General features: G+C 48.9%; 1 protein-coding gene across 1 annotated transcript; it reads left to right on the top strand.

The window, feature by feature from the left end:
* Positions 1-651: 651 nt before the first annotated feature.
* Positions 652-23504, top strand: LOC118076502 (solute carrier family 22 member 6-B-like). Its single transcript, XM_035099307.3, has 10 exons — positions 652-1550; positions 3814-3917; positions 6749-6903; positions 10168-10336; positions 11505-11628; positions 12262-12377; positions 13227-13441; positions 15687-15795; positions 19317-19520; positions 22947-23504. The coding sequence occupies exons 1-10, from the start codon at positions 1158-1160 to the stop codon at positions 23101-23103; spliced, it is 1746 nt and encodes a 581-aa protein (XP_034955198.3). The 5' UTR covers positions 652-1157; the 3' UTR covers positions 23104-23504.
* The last annotated feature ends 949 nt before the right edge of the window (positions 23505-24453 follow it).

The raw sequence follows: 24453 nt of genomic DNA, 5'->3' as shown, positions 1-24453 counted from the left end.
ATTGTGATTGACAAGTTCGGAAACTATGTACTCATGTGTGCTCCGGTGTCACTAAACACCTCCGCTTTCTTTGTTTTCATTACATTTTGGGTGGACTTTCTGACAGGGGGATGGGCTGGGCACTTTCATTTAAGCTGGCTGTCGACTCTGCTTCCTTCCACTGACCAATAGCGGACATTGCAGGGTCTCCCTTGAGAGAGCCCCATTTTTCGTAACATGTGGATGTGTCAAAGGCAGAAGTGTTCGCCCTGCAAACTGATACGGGGTTGGGGATTTATGACTGGGACATCAGTGGGAAGCATCCCAGACCAAGGGAAGGGTGGAAAAAGTCTTACCAAACGCCCAGAGCAGCAAATGACCCCCCCCCTGGAACTGCACAGCCCCCATAAATAAAGCTTATCGTTGTGATGTTTTCTTTGATACCAGGAATCCAAATGACTTCAAGGGGAAAAGTTCATATTCCAGGCCTGACTCAGCTCATTCCTCCGCCTGTTACCACCATCTCGCCCAAGTGTGCTGGAAATGAATGCGCACCCCTCCCTTTTCACTAATACCTCCATTCTTAGGAGATGTGGGTCTAATGGAACCGACTAAGCCGCCTGAAACTCAGCAGGAGCTTAATCAGAAGCACAGAAAAACAAGCCCCTCGCCAGAGCTTGGTCCAGTCAGGCTCTGGCGTTCTCAGCCTCACTCTACCTTTCGTTCCTGCAGGCAGAGGGCGGAGAGGAAAAGGTGCCCTACTGGTTCCTTCGTAGGAACTGCACATAAGCAGCGAAGCATTTCTGGGTGACCTTGGAGCAGGCTCAAATATGAAATGCACACGCAGGAGGGCAGAGGTCCCGTCTGTTTGCCCATCGGCAGGAGGCATGGGAAGTGTCCTTCTTAACTGTTTCATTCCTTCGGTACGGCTCCGACCACTGCAAAGGAAAGCAGCCGTGGAATCATTTTGACAGCCTCCACCGGGCCAGTTCTTGGAGGTTTCCATCTCTATATTTTAGCAAGTCCATTTGTGACTTGCACCTCCAGATCGCCAAGCAAACACCTAACGTTTGCAAGTATTTATATATTCTTTTCCCTTCCCCTGCTGCCATTGCATCTACATTGGCCAACGTGCCTCGTCCGATTCAGCCGGGCCCGTCCTGCGTCTCTGGGCCGCGATGACTTTTGCCCAACTTTTGGATCAGGTTGGAGGCATGGGCCGTTTCCAGGTCCTCAATGTGCTGCTGCTGAGCTTCCCGATGGTCCTCATGGCAGCCCACAACCTCTTGCAGAATTTCACAGCAGCCGTCCCCGGGCACCGCTGCCGCACCGGCATTAACGGCACGTGTGGCAATGACACCGGGGGAGCAGACTGCCGGGATGCTCTGAGAGTCTCCATCCCGACAGACGGCAACCAGGCGCTGCAGAAGTGCCGTCGCTTCGTCACCGCCCAGTGGCACTTCCTCGAGCCCAATTCCACGGAGCTGGAAAGAACAGAGGCAGAGCTGGAGCCTTGCCTCGACGGCTGGACCTACGATGGCCGAGTCTTCACATCGACCATTGTGACAGAGGTAGGAAGGCCTTAGGCGATGATCAGCAATGCCTCGCCACATTTTTTGGGATTGGATTAGGACTGAAGTGGGATTCTGGATGACATTGCTGGATTTGTGTAGATCGGGGGGTGGGGAACGACTTGCTGCTAGACTATAGTCCCCGGTCTGGGGTGCAGAAGTCAGTGCAGAAGTTAAGTGTGTTGGAAAGGGACCTGGGAAACCAGGGTTCAAATCCCCACGCAGCTGGGTGACCTTCAGCCAGTCACTCTCTCTTAGACTGGCCTACCTCCTAAGGTTGTTGTGAGGATCAAGCAAAGAGGGGCATGTCTGGCACCTTGAGCTCCTTGGTGGAAAGGCGGGATACAAATAATAACTAAATAATCCGGAGGGTCCCCATCAATGATGTAGATGACTTCCTGTAACAAAACTTTGCACAAATTAAGGGGGGGGGGAGATAGGCGACATGTCCGCATTCAATATGAAATATGGCTATGCCCAAGATTAATTTTTAAGGCAGCAATGCTGAGTAGCTAAATTGTGACGATCTATTTGCAAAAGTTTAGTGATTTAAATAACCCGCTCCCACTCCTGCAACGCCCCCCACCAAAAAACCCCACCCTCTCCTGATCCATCATTCATGAAAGCTCTCTGCAAAGAGTCTCCATATAAATATGTATTTTTTTGGGGGGGGGGTGTCCATGGTTCAGAAGTGGAGGACCGGTTTTGCAGGAGGAAGAACCCAGGTTCTGTATCTGGGGTCTTCTGCATTTGTCTAAATTCAGCAAGTTCCTGCTCAGCACAATTGCCACAATACTTGCCAACAAGATTTAAGGATTAAAGTTTTCGCAGTAAAAACAACCTAGAGTCTGGTAGCATCCTAAACGCACACATATTTATTGTGGGACAGAACCTAAGCGGTTAGAACATGAGGAGGCCACCTAAATGGTTATTGCCTCCGACCACAGAGTTTGTTTATTCGTTGTTTGTTTTATTTTAAAGTTTCTATCCCTTCCCTTCAAAGGAGCCAGGGCTGCAAACCACAAAGCAGCAAAGCAGTACAATTAAAATTAAATTTAAAAAGTTTAAAAACATTAAGAATACGTTGGATGGTGTGCAACTACTCAGAGTAGACCTATTGAAATTAATGTTCGCATTCATTTAAATGGGTCTACTCTAAGTAAAAGTTAGTTTGAATACCACACATAGGTTGGAGCCAATGTTAGCCCTACTCTGAGTAAAGTCATACCTCTGGATACGAATGCTGCGGGTTGCGTATGACACAGGATACGTACACGCCGAACCCGGAAGCACCAGAATGGGTTACTTCCGGGTTCGGTGGTTCGCGACAAATGATGTCATGCGCACGTGCAGGTGCGCCGAATCGCGCCGCGCACATGCGCAGACGCAGCGCTTCATGTTGCGTACTGCTCACATTGCATACGGGGCTCTGGAACGGATCCCGTACGCAACATGAGGTACCACTGTAGTTAATTGAAGTTAATGAGCATTCTCAGTTCTACCTAGAGCAAACATTGGAAATAACGGACCCTTTATTTCAATGGGTCTACTCTGAGTAGGACTAATGCTTGATACAATCCTGTGCATTCCCTAACAAAGAGAGGGAAATAGGCCAAGCAGCAGCAGATGTGTCCTGTTAATAATCCCTCAAAACTGGATTATCACAGAATTTTAGAGTCAGAAGGGACTTCTGAGGTCATGTACCCCAATCTGCTGCTCAGAGGAGGAATAAAATCAAACATCCCTGAGAGGTGGTTGTCCAGCCTCTGCTCAGATGCCTCCAGCCAAGGAGAGCTCACTCGTCCCATCCCAGGGCAAACCGGTCCCACCCATTTAGCTGAAATCTGTTTCCTTGCAATTTCCACCTTTCAGTTCTAGGCAGAGGCACCAGGTTCTCCCGAGGAATGGGGGGGCCACACACAACGTCACGCGGTATCCTAATGTTGCAAGCGCAATGTCGCGAGGAGCTGGGAGGGGAAGGCGAACACCCTCTGAAAATTGAGGGGGGGAGCAGCCCCCTCAAAAATATACCCAGGGGCCCAAACTGCCTCGGCCCCTAGGAGTCAGCACCTATGGTTCTAGGAATGCCTTTCGGAGCTGCGGAGATTGAGCGCACACCATCTTCTGTGTGAGATGGAAAGTGGGAATAGGAAATGGAGCTTTATAGATGCATATCCCAAAGTCAACTTTTCTGCTTCGCGTTTTGGAAAAGCCAGGCGATGGTGACGCTTCTGTTTTTAACCACCCTGCCTCCCTCCCACAGTGGGACCTGGTGTGCGACTTTCGGACTCTGCAACAGATGGCCCAGTCAATCTACATGGCAGGAGTGCTGGTGGGTGCTGTCGCATTCGGAGGCCTCTCGGACAAGTAAGGCGTTGCACGTCAAAGCGGTTTGTTCTAGCTCAGGCATCCCCAAACTGTGGCCCTCCAGATGTTTTGGCCTACAGCTCCCATGATCCCTAGCTAACAGGACCAGTGGTCAGGGATGATGGGAACTGTAGTCCAAAACATCTGGAGGGCCGAAGTTTGGGGATGCCTGTTCTAGCTGGACCAGGGAATCCTTGGGGTTGTTTTTTTTTTAATACATTCATACTAGATTAATAAGTAGCAGCAAAATGGCAAAAGGTAGGTTGTGGGGACAGGGGCACCATCAAAGGGGGGGCTGGGGGATAGCCCCCCCCAATATTTTCAAGGGAATTCCATGGCAATCCTCAAAAGGATGAGCCAGGATGACGCGTCTTTGCCTTGGTGCATCCCTTTCATGAAGGTAATGTGGCTGTTTGGGGGGGGGCATGATGGGCCAAGTCGGCCTGGCTTGGTTGGGAGGGCGGTGCATGTGTGATGTCATGCATTCACACCACACGCCCACACACCCACACACCATGTTGGGGTCAACTCAGCGTGTGTGTGCAGGGAAGGTAAAGGTAAAGGTAAAGGGACCCCTGACCATTAGGTCCAGTCGTGACCGACTCTGGGGTTGCGCGCTCATCTCGCATTATTGGCCGAGGGAGCCAGCGTATAGCTTCCAGGTCATGTGGCCAGCATGACAAAGCCGCTTCTGGCAAACCAGAGCAGCACATGGAAACGCCGTTTACCTTCCCGCTGTAGCGGTTCCTATTTATCTACTTGCATTTTGACGTGCTTTCGAACTGCTAGGTTGGCAGGAGCTGGGACCAAGCAACGGGAGCTCACCCCGTCTCAGGGATTCGAACCGCCGACCTTCTGATCAGCAAGCCCTAGGCTCAGTGGTTTAACCACAGCGCCACCTGGGTCCCTGGTGTGTGCAGGGAAGAGGAGTTCATTGGGCCACTTTTTTTCCTAGCCGGAAACTGACTTTGCATGGACAGGCGGAGTCCCCCAAACCCCAGGCGACCCCCCTGAGCAGAATAATGATGCAAGACAACGTGCTATAGGATTCAAATTGGCCACAACTTAATAAGATTCAGATGTAGGGAGACCTTGGCTCAGGCATTGGGCATTATCCTCCCCAGTCCCCAGCCGGTTTCTGGGAGGCTTCAGAGTTATCCAAATGTATGGGGGTTGGGGCTAGCTCTGGAGAACATATCTTCAAGCAGAGAGAGCCTGCCCCCCGGGGAAGCGATGATACCTATTGGTATGGTCAATGCTTCCCCCAATACCCCGATCTTGTCGCCGCAAGGGGGTGAGGTCTCCACCTCACGCCCCTCCCTCTAGGAAAATCGCCAAAGAATTCCGCCCAAGGCCTGAAACCGCCAAAGTTGTGACGTATTGCTACGGGAAAGGCAAAACCTGCCAATGCAGGAAAATTCCTTTCCGGCCCTTCAACAGCGGCCTTGACGTAGCAGCACCTGTGTACCTGTGGAAAAAAGGTCAACCTGCAAAAGAAACTTGAATGAGGGTGTGGAGGGTGGGAGCCAACTGGTGCTTGGAGGTAAGATTCAAATTCTATTGTGTGAGCGGGAAAGTCCCTCCCCTTACCTGGCCATCCATCCCCTGGCGACACCTCCCCAGGCAGGATTGGACGCTAGGCTGGGGTAGGCGCAGACCCCTGGCATCCTACCTGGGAAGGCGGTGCCAGCCTCGAACTACCAGGGAGTCGCCTTATGGGATCAGGTGGCTGTGTGCGACCACGCAAAGGTCGCCCCCCCCCCATTTGATGTGGGGAGCGGTCATTCCCCCAGTCTCAGAGTCTTATCCAGATTACACTGTGGGCTCGGGGCCAGTGGAAGTATCCGACTCTGGGCTCATCTACATTTTCGTTTGCCCCGGGATTTCTTCAATTCGCCCCATGATACTCAAAGGTTTTAGTTTTATCCTGCCACTTTCCTTGGGGAAACCCAAGGCGATGAGTGGCAGCGACGTGTAAGGGCGGCTGGCAGCAAGATGCGGGGGGAGGTGGCGGGGAAATCATGTCCCAATTTGCCCTGTCAGGATGCTGGCGGCTACGGTGTGTTCTCTTACTATTCTCCAGCCGATATTGCCTTGGTGCTTCTACAGTAGCTCTGGGGTGGGAAGCCTCGGGCCCGGGGGACAAATTCTGCCCTCCATGACTCTCTTTCTGGCCCTCAGGAACCTCCCCAGGCCAGACCCTCCTTGAGTGTTTATGCCTGGCTGGAATGCACCCTCAAACTCTGATACCGCCTCTTGCTTGTCTGGGTCAAGGAGAGAGAGGCGTGTGCAGAAACCAGCCCATAGCTGCCAGGTCTCCCGTTTTTCGCGGGGAAACCCCCGGACTTTAATCCGTTTCCTGCTGTTATCCCAAAAAATCCCGTAAATCCCTCAATTTCCTACCTGCCAGGGAGGCTCCTTCTGCGCATATGCGCAGAACCGATGTCGGGTGCCGCTCTGCCCATGTCTGGGCACCGGAAATTGGGCAGCGCCGGCACCGGAAGTTGCTTCTACACATGTCTAGACATGCGTAGAAGCGACTTCCGGTGCCGCGCTGCTGCTGATCCCGGATTTTTCAACGGGAGACTTGGCAGCTATGAACCAGCCCGCTGTACAAATATAACATTTGCATTCCTTGCTCCTCCCGCTTTTGCCTCTGGTCCTGCCACCACAGGCATGTGGCCCCTGGTAGTTTGCTCAGAAGGGAATGTGGCCCTCAGGCTGTAAAAGCTCCCCCACTCCTTTTCCAGATCATTCTTCCACTTTCCAGATTTCACCCACACAGAGACCACCCCCCTGCCTATAACAAGACTCGTTCCTCCCCGGTTTAGGTTTGGCCGGAAAGCTTTGTTGATCTGGTCCTGTCTCCAAATGGCTGTTTCGGGGTCCTGCGCTGCTTTTGCCCCCAGCTTCACAGCTTACTGCATCTTCCGCTTCCTGTCAGGAATGGCTCTCTCAGGCATTGGGCTGAACTGCGTGTCGCTGTGTAAGTAAGTTTCCTCTGGTGGCTGGCTCCAAGACTCAAAACATTAGCCAAGCATGCTGCAAATCTGCCCTGAGGCCTCTGGGCATGTGCAAAGGGCATTGTTCTCCCATTAATCACAGGCAGTCATATCCACCAAAGACAACCAGTTACAGATGAGAGTGAGTTTGAGTCTTGGAATCTCTTTTTTTTCCCAGTTGTTGTTTTTCTGAGAAAATGGCTGCCTACGCACACTGCCTTTTCTTATGATGATATTAAATCAGGGGTCACCAACATGGTGCCCTTGGGCACCCAGGCACCTTTGAGGACTTCCCCTGGAGCTCACAAAGCCTCTGAGCCCCGCCCCCAACACCACCACACAGATACTGCCCCCTGCTGGAGAAGATAGTTGCCCTTTTCTCCTTTGAAAAGGTATCTGGAGACGATGGAGGAAGTTGGAAATGTGCTGTCGTTTCCTTGTTCAGCTCTATTTTTCAAGCCTCTATTTGATTCTGCTAGATCTGACTTTTACACAGATCTCTTGGAAAATCAAAGGGCTTTTTTCACCTGTATGTTGAGTATGCCACTGACGCCAACTATAGGGGACCCTAGGGGCCCAAGTACCCACAAAAATTTTTGTTGTGGGTGCTCAGCACCTACACCGTGGGCCTCCGATGCGCCTTCTGGTGCCTCGTGACCAGACGTAATAAGACAACTGAAACAGAGGCATCCTTTCTCATTCACACCTCTAAAAACCGGGTACAAAAAGCACATAAAAATGCATATATTCATGGAAAAAAATGGGAAAATGCATTGTATCAGGAGACATCGCTTTGCAAAAATGTGCACGTTAGGCAAAATTACATACAAACATTTGTATATTAGGAAAACTTCACACAAAAATGCCGGTGAATTTTCATGAAACTTGCAAACTGATGTGGAAGCAAGGAGGACTAAGATTGGTAAAATGAGAACCCGAGAGAAACACGAATCATTGTTGACAGATTCACTCATCCCTGTGCACCAATGGGGTAAAATGATTGATGACTACTTCCCAGCCTTCTGATCTGGGTTCAAGTCTGATTCGTCCACACACACACACACACACACCGAGGCAGTATGTTGTGTTGTAGTGAGTGCTGCAGAGAATAAGGGATATCTGGGTTTAAATATCCACTCATTTAGAGCATACGATATTGGACTAACAAAACCTGTTCTTCATTATTTACATGTGTGAATTCAAATCATGGGATTAAACTGCCAAAATATTTAGAAGTGATAAATCTTCCTAAATATAGCAGTGCCTTGACATTAGCTAGGTTTGTGTTTTAACTTCTGTACTACTGCAAAGAAGCTTTTAGGGTATCCCTTTTGATGTACATTTATGTCCTGCAGGAATTGCAGAAGTTCGATTTGTTCCGTAAGTTTTATTCAGTGGTGTGTGTTTTTTTGGTTTTTTTATTTTAAAAAAAGTTTAAAAAGGTACTCACCATGAAATTGTTACAGTAAGTTCCACACTTTTAACATTTGGGGGGGGGCAGAAGGTGCCAGTACTGTGTACCTGTGAGTACTCCCAAGAAAAAAGTACTGGTTTTATATTTTCTGTTTGACACAGAGTTTAGGTCAAAGTTCTTGTTAGAAACCCCATAATCAGTTAGGTGGGTGTTTAATTTCTGCAAATAGCATACATCAGATTGAATTTACAAAAAGAAAAAGAGAGAAAAAAATCTCAAAGAGAGTAAGACCTGAGAAATGCTGATTTAATTTTTAAAATTTGGGCTTCTTGGTACCACGCTGGACCACAATGTAGCTTTGTTTGGAATCTCCACTCATCAATAATAATAATAATAATAATAATAATAATAATAATATAATAATAATAATAATAATTAATAATAATAATAATAATAATAATAATTTATTACTTATACCCCGCCTATCTGGCCGGGCCTCCCCAGCCACTCTGGGCAGCTCCCAACAGAATATTAAAAACACGATAAAACATCAAACATTAAAAACTTCCCTAAACAGGGCTGCCTTCAGATGTCTTCTAAAAGTCAGATAGTTGTTTATTTCCTTGACATCTGATGGAAGGGTGTTCCACAGGGCGGGCGCCACTACTGAGAAGGCCCTCTGCCTGGTTCCCTGTAACCTCACTTCTCAGAAGGCCCTCGGAGCTGGACCTCAGTGTCCATGAAGCTCACTGAGCGACTCTGAGCCAGCCACTCTTTCTGTCTGGGTGTCCTACCTTATAGGGGTGTTACACTGATAAAACGGGGGGGGGTGCGATCACAGTGCAAAATCCTACAAGATCACAGCGTCCAAAATGGCAGCTGTTCTCTCCAGAGAACTGGATGTCCCAGCTTTTCTGGGACATGCAAGATATGGCAACAGTCTCCGTCCGTCCCCCCCTCGCAATTCCCAGCAACTGGAATTCCGAAGCATTTTCCCTCCAATGGTGGAGGGGGAACCAGTTGCTAGCTGACGCCCTGAAACTCATGATTCCCATAAGGATGAGTCTCCTTTTCACAGGGGAAGAGAGGAGATGGCAGGGGAGAGCTGTCCTGTCCAGTGGCGTAGCAAGGGGGGGTGCGTTGGGAGCGGGCCGCCCCGGGTGCCATCCTGGAGGCGGGTGACACTTGGCACACACCCCCATGACGCCCCAGCCAAGCCCCACTGCCCGGTAAAAAGGCTTGGCCGGTGCGGCGGCAGCTGGCTTGCTTGCTCACCTGCTCGGCCGGTGCGCGCTTTGCTTCTTCCTTCCTGCTAGGCGGAGCCGTGGAGGCGAGGCCTCCCTGGCTTGCCCCTCGCCTCCGCGGCTCCACCCAGCAGGAAGGAAGAAGCAAAGAGTGCGCCGGCCAAGCAGGTGAGCGAGCAAGCCAGCCGCCGTTGCACTGAGCGAGGCTTTTTACTGGGAGGCTGGAGGCTGACGAGGAGAAGCATCCCCTCTTACCCACCCACCGCTCCAGCTCTATCTTTTGTGGGCAGCGCGAGCGGCGATGCTGGCACCCCACTGTGTACCGTGCGTGCACAGCATCACTACGTAGCGATGCATGTGTCGTACGTAGCGCTGCTGCGCGTGCGCACTACATAGTGACGTCCCACCCCTGGGTGCACGTCATGTTTGCCACTCCAGGTGCCCGAACGGCTTCCTCCGCCAGTGGTCCTGTCCATCTGTCTGTCTGTGAGTCTTCTCCAAAGTTTCCCACAAGCAGTGTTGGGCGGTGATGGGGAAAAGTCACTCCTTTGAACATTGCTAGATGGCAAAATGGGTTTTTCTTCTTCCAGCGGTAGAGTGGACCCCAATGCATTCCCGGGCCACCGTCAGCATGGTGACTGGATACAGCTACAGCGTCGGGCAGTTCATCCTTGCCGGCATAGCTTATGGCATCCGCGACTGGCGCTGGCTCCAGCTGGCCGTCTCCCTCCCTTATTTCGCCTTCTTTCTGTACGGCTGGTAGGTGGCGCTGTGGCCCTGCTCTCTTGTCTGCTGTGAGCGGCAGTGGTGAGAGTCCCTGCCCCAAAACGCTGACATTAATTGTGTGGGGAGGCTGGGGTGAAGGTGAGGAAAGCTGAGGTTGTGGGGAAGGAGCTGGGGAGGAAGGAGTGCCTTGAGGGCGCTGCAAAGGAGGACACCGGTCATTTGAGGAATGGGGGGAGTGTCACAAGGAAACTTCTGGAAGGGGAGGCCAGACAAGCAAGGAGGAAAAAAAGGGATGTCTTCTCCTCTTTCACAGTCCCCATTTAAGCATGCCACTTTAAAGATAAAGATATAGCGCTTTCCTCCATGCTTTCCAGGCACAACCCACGCTTTAAAGCTCTGTGTCTGAGCACCCTCTTTCTTTCACTCCAAAGCTTCCCCCACAAAAAAACCAGCTCTTTAAAGCTGAATCAGAGCAAACAGCAATCTGCAGAAAACCTAGACTGCCATTTGCTCCGATTCAGCTTTAAAGAGCAGGTCCCGTGCTTGTATCATTGACAAACAGCAGTTCAACAGTAAAAGCTTCCCCAGCACATTATCAGAGGGAAGCTTCAACTGTTGGTTTCCTGCCTTTCTTACAGCCAAGTGTGCTGACTGGGGAGGGTGATTGGCACGGGTGACATCGCGTGTGATGCCGTGATGTTACGAGTCACATCCGGGCATCATGCGTGATGTTGTGATGCTGCACGTGATGTCGGGCACGACACCAAGACACAACCCAATCATGCACAATGTCTGGGTGGCTCCTCTGCCGCCGCTTCCTGCCACTGCCATGTGCCGGGGGCTGCTCCCCACCATGGGGAGCCACTGTATCCTGGACAAACATTTTGGGGACTCTGTCCCCTGCTAACAAATATTGGGGTGGGGGTTCAAAGGGGTTCAAACCCTAGGAGTCGACGCCCCTGCTTACAGCCATCGGAGGCACAGAAGTATAAGCCCTAAGGGGGGGGAAGCTAGCTGAACCTAGGGAGGGGCTTGTTGGAGGAGGAGATGCTGGGGTGTGGGGCAGCGCTGTTAATCAAATACCCCAGGGCTCCTTCTGTAGAGCAGGGTGGGCATTACCTCGGGGTTGTATATACCTGCTTGCACCTCACCATGTCCCAGTTCCCCCACCTTGCTGCCTCTCTGTTCTTCTCTTGCCCAGGTGGTTTACAGAGTCTGCCCGGTGGTATGCCACAGCTGGCAAACTGGACCAGGCACTCAAGGAGCTGCAGAAAGTGGCACGGATAAATGGGCAGAAGGAGCAAGGGCAGAAGCTCAGCCTCGAGGTAGCGAGAGAAAGAAACGTTCCTTCCTTTTCTTCCTGGTTTATGCTCCTAAGCCTTTAACATCTGCACAACAGGAGGAGATTCAGCAGTGCCAGCTCCCCCCCCCAAAAAAAACCCACACACACACACAATGCACCTCTCTGCTGTAAAAAATATATAAAAAATCAGCACCAGTTGAATATCTGCCTTCCAAACATCTACAGGGAACAGGAGCCTGCCTGGGAATGCAGGTAGGGAATGGTAGCAACCTTAGGAAGAAGGTGAGGTGGACCATCCATCCAAGAAATGGCTGTGTGTATTTTGCGGCTGTCTTGATTCCGCAGCCAGGATACACTAATTCTGCAATTGGGGTGCAAGTTGTGGATTCACTTGTTTGGCCTCCACCCTCACTAGCCTGCTGATCTGTAAGGTTTCTGACAGGGCTTTCCCCCCCAGCTCTACCGAAAAAGGTTGGGGATTGAATGTGGAACCTTCTTTGTCCAAAGCATGCACTCTTAACGCGGAACTATGGTCCTTCCCCTTAAGCATTAAGTAAGTTCCCAGGCGCCTCGCAATTCCATCCCTAAAAGTGCGGAATTTGGCAGGAGGCCACAGCAGGCAGCAGGCAACACCTTGCTTGTCTTTTTCTTGCAGGTATTGAAAGCCAGCCTACAGAAAGAGGCACCCTCCGCCAAGACCAACTTCACGGCAGCTGACTTGGTGCGATCGCCTGTTGTGCGACGGGTAACGTGCTGCCTTTGCTTCGTCTGGTAAGTTAAGTTTGAGGTGGAAACAGCTGGTGGGGAAGGCAAGAGAGGGAATGAATGAAGCAGAAGAAGAAAAGATCATTTTCTCGGCTCAGTCTTGGGGTGGGGAGTGGTAGCTCAGTTGGTTAGAGCAGGGGTGTAGTGTGGGGGGCTGGGTGTGTGTGCCCCTGGGCACTTTTTTTTGAGAGGGGGTGCGACCAGCCCCCCCAGGCTCCCTCTCGGACTAACCTACCTCACAGGGTTGTTGTGAGGGACTAAATGAGGGGAGAAGCCACGTACGCCACCTTGAGCTCTGTGGAGAAAAAGTTGGGATATACAGCGGAACCTCAGTTTTCAATCCCTTCCAGAACACCTTTCGGCTTCCGAAACATTCAAAAACCAAGATGCCAAGGGAGAATTTCAATTTCAATGGAGAAAATTGAAAAACACGCAGCGGAAACCGTTCGACTTCCAAGGCGCGTTCGAAAACGGAAGCATTTACTTCCGGGTTTTCGGCGTTCGAAAACCGAAACGTTCAGCTTCTGAGATGCTCAAAAACTGAGGTACCACTGTAAATGGAACGATAGGTGGTTTGGTTGTAAGTCACTTTGGGTTGGAAGGCGACTAACAAATTTTATAAATAATGGTGCATAAAGAGTAATGACAGAAAGCAGAGTCCAAAAACATCTGGGGGGGGCAAAGGTTGAAGAGCATTGAGCTAACTCAGTATCTATGCTGACAGGCAGCGGATTCACCTGGTTTCTGATGGGGATGCCCCTCCGTTCTACCAGGAGACGCTGGAGATTGAACCTGGGACTTTCTTTACGCAAAGCAAATGTTCTGACCCTGTGTTTTCCCTGTATCCGCCACCAGGTTCTCCACCAGCTTCGCCTACTATGGGTTGGCTATGGACCTGCAGAACTTTGGGGTCAGCGTCTACCTCATCCAGGTGATCTTTGGGGCTGTCGATATCCCAGCGAAACTCATTGCCTTCGTTGTGATTTGCTACTTTGGCCGCAGGATCACCCAGGCATTGACTCTCATCCTAGCAGGGCTGTCCATTGCCGGAAACATCTTTGTCCCCCAAGGTGAGACTCCAGATAAACCACAGTTTAGGTGCTCCTCCAGACCATTGAACGTTCATTCTGATTTGCTTACACAAAGCTTATGCGGAGGTTGAGCATTTGCTCCAATTCGTTTCCTGGGAGGTTATACATTGACAACGAATATTCATCCTGATTTGTTTGCAGGCTGTTCGTGCATCTTCCCATTAGTCACTATTTCACCCCATACTTTTCAATGTATGTCCCCATCACTTTCCAAACTGCAAACAGTCTGTTTCTTATTTATTGGCTTTACGCATTAAATTTATCTCCCACGACTCTTCCTCCAAGAAGATCCCAGGGCAACTTATTTTTTCAAGTGGGTAATAATAATAATAATAATAATAATAATAATTTTATTATTTGTACCCCACCCATCTGACTGGGTTGACCCAGCCACTCTGGGCGGCTTCCAACATATATAAAGACATAAGTATGCTGCACTAGGGATACAGAATGATTTCATCCACTTTATTTATTTATCCACCTATTTATTTCTTCAACGTCCACTCTGTCCTTCTTTCTAAAGGAGCCCAGGGTGGCAAACCACCAAGCAGCAAAACAATACAGTTCAAAATAAAACAAAACATGCTTCTGCAAACCTACGTTTCTTGGTATGTGCTTAAGCTCCTCCCACAAAATAGAGAACAGTCTGGTTTTGTACTGCTTGAGGTGTTTGGGTGCCCTCCAAAGACCTCTTGGGAACTGTAGTCTGGTGAGGGTGCTGAAAGCAGATTCCTAGGGTTATAGGCTCCCAACAGGGTTTCCTGTGGAGGAGGAAAGGCTGCTTGTTTCAGTATGACGTGGGATTAAGTCCTAGAACTGTGTGGCATAAGACCTTGTGGCTGAGGCTACAGGTTCATGCTTCTGGCTCAAAAGCATGTGGAAGAATAGGTGAAAGAGCCCCTGAGCATATGCAGAGTGCATTTTTCTTACTAGCAGCTTCCTTCCTCCAGGCAAATTTTAATTCATTAATTCATTTGCTTATTTTACATACGTGCATAATACGCAACAGCTGAAGTTTTCTGAGTGGTTTACAGGTAAAAGTTAAAACCATAAAACAGAAAATAACCGGGGTGGGTGGGACGGGACTTTTTGTTGAAATCACAGCATAGTGGGAAAGGATTAAAAGCAGCGCCAACCCTGATCAACTCTCAGCCCCATCCCGACAGCTGTTATATTAAAACCACAAACAGACATGTTAAATGCAATTTCTTATTTAACATAATGCGTCATTTCACTCACAGTGTAAATGCCAATTTTCACCAAAGGTTGATAGTTTGCCACAAGCTTATATAGTAGGGTTAAAATGTGGCTGTTGTCTGCCACCTTCAGGCTGCCACCCTTGTTATTGGCTGAGCTGCTGGTGAGATCACAGAATGTTCACAAATGCTCTAATGCAGGGGTTCCCAACAAAATTTTCTCGAGGACCCCTCATCGAGCCGCTATTGTGACAAGGACCCCCATTAATTTCTAATCCTAAAATTAAAAAGTGAGAGCCAAATTAAGTCTTTTTATATTTTATATTTATACGTTTTTTACAGTTACAACAGAGTACTCCATCAGTATACAGTTAGTTTTAATTTTCAGTTCTTAATGAGATGAGTTAAATCTGTCCTTTGAGTCCATTATTTCTGAAATATTAGGTTCCAAATATCGAGCCGATTCCTATATTTGTTTTTCATGAAACACATGGAAGAAAATGCTTGCTCACACCGATATGTGGTTGCAAATGGAAGGATCTTTTTCATTGCCTTATCTCCAAGTTTCTTGTAGTCCTTGCGGCATACAGCAGAACTACTGCCTCTATCTAATTCTAGTTTTGCGCTAGACTCTGCTCATGCAGGAAGCGGCCAAAACAAAAAATCTGTTATCATATGAAATATATTTAATATATTTTTTATTCTAATAGGATCTCGAGGACCCCTCTGGCATAGCTCGCGGACCCCTGGGGGTCCCCGGACCACCTGTTGGGAACCACTGCTCTAATGCATGGTTCCGAGATGTTTGCTGGTGACACAATACTGTGAAAGGTCATTTGGCTGGAGACAGAGGGAGAAAACCTTATCTTAAGACTGAGGTGGCGGGGGCAGGAAATGTATGCCAAATGCAAAGTAGAACAGGAAGCCAAATAATGGCGAGAAACCAAAGGTCAAAACGGTTGTTTGCAAACTCTTTTGTTGTTTGCAATAGTTGTTTGCAAACTCTTTTGCGTTGCTCTTCTCCCCAGATATGCAGGTCTTGCGAACTGTCTTTGCTGTCTTTGGGAAAGGGTGCTTGGCCGCCTCTTTCAACTGTGTCTTCTTATACACGGGAGAGCTTTACCCCACGGTGATCAGGTACCTCAGACGTAGCGGAAGCTCTTAACTGTGGGCCATTTTATAGGGGCGGTTATCCTGGAATACCGTCAGAACCAGGCCAGGGCTCTGATAAGAGCGAGCTCCGTCTTGTGGACCCGGAAATAAATCCTTTTTTCGGCGCAAGATATCAGCCCAAAGTCATGTGAGAGCAAGGCACTCAAAATGACCACCGTACTCTTGGGGGGGGGGAATGAGATGTCCCAGTTTTTCCAGGGCAGTTGATGGGTATGCAATACTGCCCACTGCTATTCCTTCTAGTTTCTAAAGCGGGCTCTGTGGCTTGAGCTGCAGGAAGCTCCGTGGAGGTGGAAGCCCCCTAGACCCAAGCTATTTAAGGCAGGCCGATCTTTTAAAACAGGCAGGTGGAGCCATCCTTCAGGTAACCTGGCTGCCGTGGAGGCTGGTCCATTCGGGCAAATCATAGAATCATAGAATAGAATCATAGAATCATAGAGTTGGAAGAGACCACAAGGGCCATCCAGTCCAACCCCCTGCCAAGCAGGAAACACCATCAAAGCATTCCTGACAGATGGCTGTCAAGCCTCTGCTTAAAGACCTCCAAAGAAGGAGACTCCACCACACTCCTTGGCAGCAAATTCCACTGCCGAACAGCTCTTACTGTCAGGAAGTTCTTCCTAATGTTTAGGTGGAATTTTCTTTCTTGTAGTTTGAATCCGTTGCTCCGTGTCCGCTTCTCTGGAGCAGCAGAAAACAACCTTTCTCCCTCCTCTATATGACATCCTTTTATATATTTGAACATGGTTATCATATCACCCCTTAACCTTCTCTTCTCCAGGCTAAACATACCCAGCTCCCTAAGCCGTTCCTCATAAGGCATCGTTTCCAGGCCTTTGACCATTTTGGTTGCCCTCTTCTGGACACGTTCCAGCTTATCAGTATCCTTCTTGAACTGTGGTGCCCAGAACTGGACACAGTACTCCAGGTGAGGTCTGACCAGAGCAGAATACAGTGGTACTATTACTTCCCTTGATCTAGATGCTATACTCCTATTGATGCAGCCCAGAATTGCATTGGCTTTTTTAGCTGCTGCATCACACTGCTGACTCATGTCAAGTTTGTGGTCTACCAAGACTCCGAGATCCTTCTCACATGTACTGCTCTCAAGCCAGGTGTCTCCCATCCTGTATTTGTGCCTTTCATTTTTTTTGCCCAAGTGTAGTACTTTACATTTCTCCTTGTTAAAATTCATCTTGTTTGCTTTGGCCCAGTTGTCTAATCTGTTAAGGTCATTCTGAAGTGTGATCCTGTCCTCTGGGGTGTTAGCCACCCCTCCCAATTTGGTGTCATCTGCAAACTTGCTCAGGATGCCCTCATGCCCATCATCCAAGTCATTGATAAAGATGTTGAACAAGACTGGGCCCAAGACAGAACCCTGTGGCACCCCACTAGTCACTACTCTCCAGGATGAGGAGGAGCCATTGATGAGCACCCTTTGGGTTCGGTCAGTAAGCCAGTTACAAATCCACTGAATGGTAGCATTGTCTAGCCCACATTTTACCAGCTTCTTTACAAGAATATCATGGGGCACCTTGTCAAAGGCCTTGCTGAAATCAAGATAGGCTACATCCACAGCGTTCCCTTCATCTACCAGGCTTGTAATTCTGTCAAAAAATGAGATCAGATTAGTCTGACATGACTTATTTTTCAGGAACCCATGCTGACTTTTAGTGATCACAGAGTTTCTTTCTAGGTGCTCACAGACTGTTTGCTTAATGATCTGCTCTAGAATCTTTCCTGGTATTGATGTCAGGCTGACTGGGCGGTAATTGTTTGGGTCCTCTCTTTTCCCCTTTTTGAAAATAGGGACAACATTTGCCCTCCTCCAGTCTGCTGGAACTTCGCCTGTTCTCCAGGAACTTTCAAAGATTATTGCCAGTGGTTCTGAAATCACCTCTGCCAGTTCTTTTAATACTCTTGGATGTAGTTCATCTGGCCCTGGAGACTTGAATACATCTAAACTAGCCAAGTATTCTTGTACTACCTCCTTTCTTATTCTGGGCTGTGTTTCCCCTGCTGAATCATCTGCTCCATATTCTTCAGGTCGGGCGTTGTTTTCTTTCTTGGAGAAGACTGAGGCAAAGAAGGCATTGAGGAGTTCTGCCCTTTCTCTGTCCCCTGTTTGCATTTCACCATCTTCTCCTCTGAGTGACCCCACTGTTTCCTTGTTTTTCCTTTTGCTACGGACATACCCATAAAAGCCCTTTTTGTTGCTTTTAACCTCTCTGGCGAGCCTGAGTTCATTCTGTGCTTTAGCTTTTCTGACTTTGTCTCTACACGTGCTGGCTATATGTTTGAATTCCTCTCTGGAGATTTCCCCCCTTTTCCATTTTTTGTACATATCCCTTTTAAATCTTAACTCAGTCAAAAGTTCTTTAGATAGCCAGCCTGGCTTCTTTAGGCACCTTCCATGTTTCCGTCTCATTGGTATTGCCTGAAGTTGTGCTTTTAATATCTCCCTTTTAACAAACTCCCAACCATCATGAACTCCCTTCCCTTTTAGTATTACTGTCCATGGGATTTCACCCAGCGTTTCCCTAAGTTTTCTGAAGTCGGCTTTCTTAAAGTCTAGAATTTGGACCTTAGTATGCTTGGTTGCTCCTTTCCGCTGGATAATAAACTCCAGAAGAGCATGGTCACTCCCACCTAATGATCCTGCCACTTCTACCCCGCTAACCAAGTCATCACTATTGGTTAGGACCAGATCTAAAATGGCTGATCCTCTTGTTGCTTCTCCCACTTTCTGGACAATGAAGTTGTCTGCAAGGCCAGTGAGGAATCTGTTCGACCTTATGCTCTTGGCTGAGTTTGACATCCAACAAATATCAGGATAGTTGAAATCCCCCATTACTACTATCTCACTTCCTTTGGAATGCTTGGCCATCTGTTCCAGGAAGGCATCATCTGTGTCCTCAGTTTGGCTTGGGGATCTATAGTAAACTCCCACAATGAGATCACTGTTGTTTTTCTCTCCCTTAATTTTGACCCAGATACTCTCAATTTGGCTTTGAAGCGCTGCCCCACCAATCTCAGTCTGCCACACGCCAGCCGCCTTCCACCTTCCACCTTCCATCTTCATATTCATATTCCCAGCCATCCCAGGGATTGGCACTGCCTGGCCGCTTCCTCCTCCTCAATCTCAGTGTTGCTCCATGTAGAACTCAGCAGGGAGGAAGAGGGGAGCAAAACCAGAGTGAGTCGGCTCTGCCTGTCGTTGGCTCTGGCTCCCCCTAGTGTCGGGCTCCCTGCCTTATGCCCTACCAGTCCCAATGAGCACCAGGCACCGATCTATTTAGGCCAGCAATAGGGAGCCTGTGGCCCTCCAGACATTGCTAGACTGCAACTCCCAGCATCCCGCGCTATTGGCCATGCTGGCTGGGTCTGATGGGAGTTGAAGTCTGGGGTCATCTGGGGGGGGCGCCACAGTTTCCCCCGGGTTAAGGCTTTCCCCCTTTGTCAACTTTCTGTCCATTGCATGGCAGGCAGACCGGGATGGGGTTTGGGAACACCATGGCTCGTGTCGGCGGGATTGTGGCTCCCTTGGTGAGGATGACCGGCGAGTATTCCCCATCTCTCCCCCTTCTGATCTATGGGGCAGCTCCCATCATCTCCGGCATCGCCGCCTGCTTCCTTCCAGAGACCCTGAACATGCCACTACCTGATACCATTGAAGACGTGGAGAACCAGTAAGTAGATCTGGCTTCTCTCCCCCCACTCCCAATTCCTTAACCACATTTGTTTGCTTATCAGTAGCAACCACTGGTACCTGGCACAACAACAGCGCAGTTTTTAAATCAGTGGCTAAAATTGGCGTGGTTTCGAAAGGTTCAGTTCGCCTCAGCTCAGAAAGTGTATTGGAGAGTTCAGAAAAGTTGGTAGGAGGACATATTAATTCTATTTAATCCTCCAGAGACCCGTGGATGTGGGTTAACAACAAAGAAAAAACGGCTGTGAGCCTGTCTTCCAAAGTGCAGGGCTTGCACACAGAAAGCCCCAGCCGTTGAGTTTAAATTCGCATCCTGTGGGCATTTGGTTGGCCACTGTGAGAACAGGTTGCTGAACTAGGTGAGTCCTCAGCCTAATTCAGAAGGTTCCTTTTAGGCTCTGATTCCATGTTGGCTCAAAATGGCATCCAATTGCATCCAAACATAGACAGAAACCTGCTCCTTGATAATCTGCTTATGATAATCTTAAAGTGTTCAAATACGTAGCCAACATATAGTACAGTGGTCCCTCGATTTACGAATTTAATCCGTTCCGAATGGACCTTTGTAAGTCGAAAAAATCGGAAGTCGAAGCCAATGGGGGGGGAATCAGAAGTCGAAAAAATCCTATCTAAGCCGCATCCAAAATGGCGGACGGAACTCTCTTCGTAACTCGAAACATTCGTACGTCGAGTTACGCCTAAGTCGAGGTACCACTGTAGATGTATTCATTGCATGTGTCCAAGGACCTCAAGTTGGCATAACTGGTTCTCCCCACCCCACCTCATTTCATTCACACAACAACCCTATCAGGTAGGTTAGGCTAAGAGTGATTGGCACAAGGTCACCCAATGAGCTTCATGGCTAAGTGGCAATGTGAGCCCTGGTCTCCCAGGTCCTAGTTGGACACTCTAACCACTGCACAACACTGCCTTCCTTCCATTTAGCAAGCCATCAGTGGCTGGGACAATGTCTGTGTTGGCAGGGAAGTGGCTTGCATCAAGGAAAACACAACATTCCTGCATTTTATCTAAAATAGTTAAAAAACACATGAAGGCACTTAGGCTAGCAAAATTTATAGAGATATTATAATACAAACAGAAGAGATTGTGCCTTTTCATGTCATGATTCATACACAGGAATTTCCATCATTTGGGCTACCCCCTCTCTTAATTCAAAACATTGAATGGGCATCATTCGGCTCGTCAATGTATGCCAATCATAACTGCATAAATTTTCTACCTATATCATGGAGATCACTCACAAAGCGTGCAGATGAGACTTGCTTATGACACAAAGAATTGCTGTTGCCATTGTCACATGGTAGACACGATATTAAACTCCCACAAAAAGGCCCAGGGATAGGTTCCCACAGTTTAGTGACCTTAGCACCAGATTTGGCAATCAGACAAATAAATCTGATTTGTTTGCTTTAAAACATCTTTTTACCATGCTGTTTTACTCCATAAATGCTCCCAGAGTGGCTTACAAAGATAATGCAGCTTTGTATGTTATTTCCATTGAGACACACATTTATATGCATGCTGTACAGAAGTATTTTGGTACGCATTGCTGAGCGGAGGAACAGCATTGCAAAATTCAGCAAAGTGTGCATTTTGAAAGATGGCTGTGGGTTGATTTGCATCTTGTTTTTCGAAAGGTAAATTCCCCTTTAAGTGCAAACGGAATCGAATTTCTGCCCAACACTATGGGGAGGTCATCTAATCCAACCCCACAATGGCTCTTATCTTCTGTTTAAAATTGCTTTGAGCAAATTTGGCGTAAAGGTAAAGTCTGCATTCAGGCCCTGGATTATCTCCGTTAATTTGCAGGAACAAATGATTAACTCAAGGTGCCTAAAAACGGAGTAACCTTGGACCCGACGGAAATTTCCTCCACAGGTCCTTTCCTGCAGATTTTGGGGGATGGCTGCATATTCCTGAGAGAGAAGCGATGCTTGCTTTTTTTCTTTTCTTTGCTGGTCAGCATCTTGACATATAAATCCAAAGGTGCGGCAGAGCAGTCGCCAGCTCCTCTGCTAGCTGAAATACTACCGGTACCTTGTGAGGGGAAGTAGTCCAGTTGCAGGCTGCACACACCCCTTAACAAACAAAAAAATGCCTCTGATCAGTACAGAACTCAAGGAAAGCTTTTCAACACCATTAGGGAAAATTCTGGGTGCAAGGCTGCTCAGCCACCCAGCTCGTCAGGCCAAGAGCCCACAGTCCACTGCGGAATAAAGGAAGGAGTCCAGCCACCAACCGGAGCAAAATAGCAAGGTTTATTGCGCAACAGGTTCAAGCCAAGACTGAACACCGAGAACAGGGTCACAAGAACTTTTAAAACTTCCCACCTCAATCCCATAATGCATTTCAAAAGCGTCATTCCTACATCATAGTTACATAGCTAAACGTCAGAAAAGGGGAGGTAAATACAATATTAACATACTGGTAAACAAGATTAACATAAGGGGACCCAGGTGGCGCTGTGGTTAAACCACTGAGCCTAGGGCTTGCTGATCAGAAGGTCGGCGGTTCGAATCCCTGTGACGGGGTGAGCTCCCGTTGCTCGGTCCCAGCTCCTGCCAACCTAGCAGTTCGAAAGCACGTCAAAATGCAAGTAGATAAATAGGAACCGCTACAGCGGGAAGGTAAACAGAGTTTCCATGTGCTGCTCTGGTTTGCCAGAAGCGGCTTTGTCATGCTGGCCACATGACCTGGAAGCTGTACGCCGGCTACCTGCCAAGTTTCTCTCTGAAAAATAAGGGACTGGACCGAAAGTAGCGTGGCGGCCATTTTGGAACTGGGCGGAGCATGCTCAGAAGTCACGCTGCAGCCATTTTGGAACTGGGCAGAGCAGCATCAAAAGTCGCTTCTGAGCATGCTCCGCCCAGTTCCAAAATGGCCGCCGCGCCAGAATAAACCGGGGGAAAACAAAAAAATCTGTTTTTTTTGCTGGGGACAGCTGGAAAAACGGGTTTCCCGGGGAAAACGGGAGACTTGGCAGCTATGTGCGAGCCAGGCGCCCCCATGCAGGCATCCCCAACCTGCCTGCTGCCAGAGGACTCTGGACCCTGGAGCCCGACCTTGCTGCCATGCCCCTAGCCTCCTTGTTAAGGGCCAGTCGGCCGGGCTCCCCTCTGCGGAGGCAGGCAGGGAGGTGTTGCAGCAGAGCCCCATGAACCCTCGGCGTCCTGAGCCTGCCTGGTGGCAGCGAAACTTTAGCTGGCATGGCAGGTTTTCTTCACTCTCCATCCCCAGCCCCTCATTTTATTATTGAGCTGAGTTGGGGAGGAGTCAGTTTGTAAGATTACCTGGACCTAAGCAGAAGGATTTGCAGGAACCCATAATACTCCCCCTGTCCTCTCTCCCCCCCCCCATCCAGCTTCATTCTTTTGCCTTCTTCTAGGAACTTGGAGCAGCAGAAAGGCGGCGGCGGCTGCAAAGGAAACCCTTCCCATCAGGACGACATTTTCCTGGACATGAGAATGTTTAAAGATCCCAGGCCTCTTGAAAACGCAGGGAAAGGAGATGGGGTAGCCGCTGACCCAGCCAAGAGTAGCTGAGCATCAAAGGTGTGCCCCCCCTGGGCAATGTACCACTTTCAACAATAATAATAAAAAACCTCAGTGCCTTCTTCCACCAGCATAGCAAAGTCAAGACATTCTGTTAATCCTAATAGACTAGGACACCGTTCTACCCTGGCTGACATGTCCAAGTGTGAAAAACTCACAGCTGCGGACCTGCAAAAGGGGGGGGAGAGTAATCCTCATCTCCTTAAAGGGTTTCCTGTGTTTGAGGATCTGACTGGCCATGCCCCCCACCCTGCAAGGACACTTTAAGGTAGAAGGGGCTTAAGCTAGACTCTGCTGCAGGGACCCAGCAACTCTCGTTTTTCCAGTTACCAGTTCAGTTCCTGGCATTTTTTTTTTAAGTGCGCTCCTAAATAAAGATGGAAAGAGCTGTCAGTTTTGGTTCTATATATTTTTTTTGGGGGGGGGGGCGGGTGGCGCTGAGGTCAGAAAGTCGGTGGTTCGAATCCCCGCAATAGGGTGAGCGCCTGTTGCTCGGTCCCAGCTCCTGCCAACCTAGCAGTTCGAAAGCACGTCAAAGTGCAAGTAGATAAATAGGTACTGCTACAGCGGGAAGGTAAACGGCGTTTCCGTGTGCTGCTCTGGTTCGCCAGAAGCGGCTTAGTCATGCTGGCCACATGACCTGGAAGCTGTACGCCGGCTCCCCTAGCCAATATCACGAGATGAGCGCCGCAACCCCAGAGTCGGTCACGACTGGACCTAATGGTCAGGGGTCCCTTTACCTCTACCTTTATGCTTTTTTAAAAAACCATTGTTTACTTGGAAAACTGCAAGGCGAAATTCGTACGTGTGTGAATTTTAACAGATAGTTGTGTTTTGGTTCACACGTTGTTTCGGACAGTGCAGATTTGATAGATTCAGCTTCAGATAAGAACTGAATCTTATTTCTCCCTGATACTAATGCAATATCGCCTAATAGAATGCACTGTTGATGTTATACTAGGGACACAAATACATGCATTTTAAGGCACAATTTTCCTAGTTCTATGCATTTGGGGGGGGTACCCTGTGCTTTGGGTTGCATATTTTTTCAGAATGTGCAGATGAGGTTGGTTCATATTAAGATGCAAGTGGAATCCCATGGCTCCCCCTCCTCACCTTGCTGTGGCAAGTCTGGGGCTGCCCGCTTTCAGCCAGGGCAGGTGCCATCAGATCAACGCTTTCAAAGCAATGAGCTCTCCCTACTTGGGCAGAGGAAGCCAGCAGGAGAGGAGGAGCAAGGGAAAGAGGGGAGCAAATAGGCCAGAGGGGAAAACCAGCCGTGGCCAGATCCAGTGGGCCCTTCACCATCCCTACCTTATCATGTGGATTTGCTTGGGAGGT

The sequence above is a fragment of the Zootoca vivipara genome, chromosome 16 (assembly GCF_965207765.1).
Source record: "Zootoca vivipara chromosome 16, rZooViv2.hap1.1, whole genome shotgun sequence".
Taxonomy (NCBI): Eukaryota; Metazoa; Chordata; class Lepidosauria; order Squamata; family Lacertidae; genus Zootoca; species Zootoca vivipara.
The sequence above is the reverse complement of the archived record's forward strand: the minus strand, read 5'-3'. Positions and strand labels throughout refer to the sequence as shown.

Excerpts from the sequence above, each read along its gene's own strand:
- LOC118076502 (XM_035099307.3), top strand. The coding sequence starts at position 1,158 with ATGACTTTTGCCCAACTTTTGGATCAGGTTGGAGGCATGGGCCGTTTC. Across the intron at positions 11,629-12,261 it reads GGCAGAAGCTCAGCCTCGAG|GTATTGAAAGCCAGCCTACA; the intron begins GTAGCGAGAGAA and ends TTTTTCTTGCAG. Across the intron at positions 13,442-15,686 it reads AAACATCTTTGTCCCCCAAG|ATATGCAGGTCTTGCGAACT; the intron begins GTGAGACTCCAG and ends TCTTCTCCCCAG.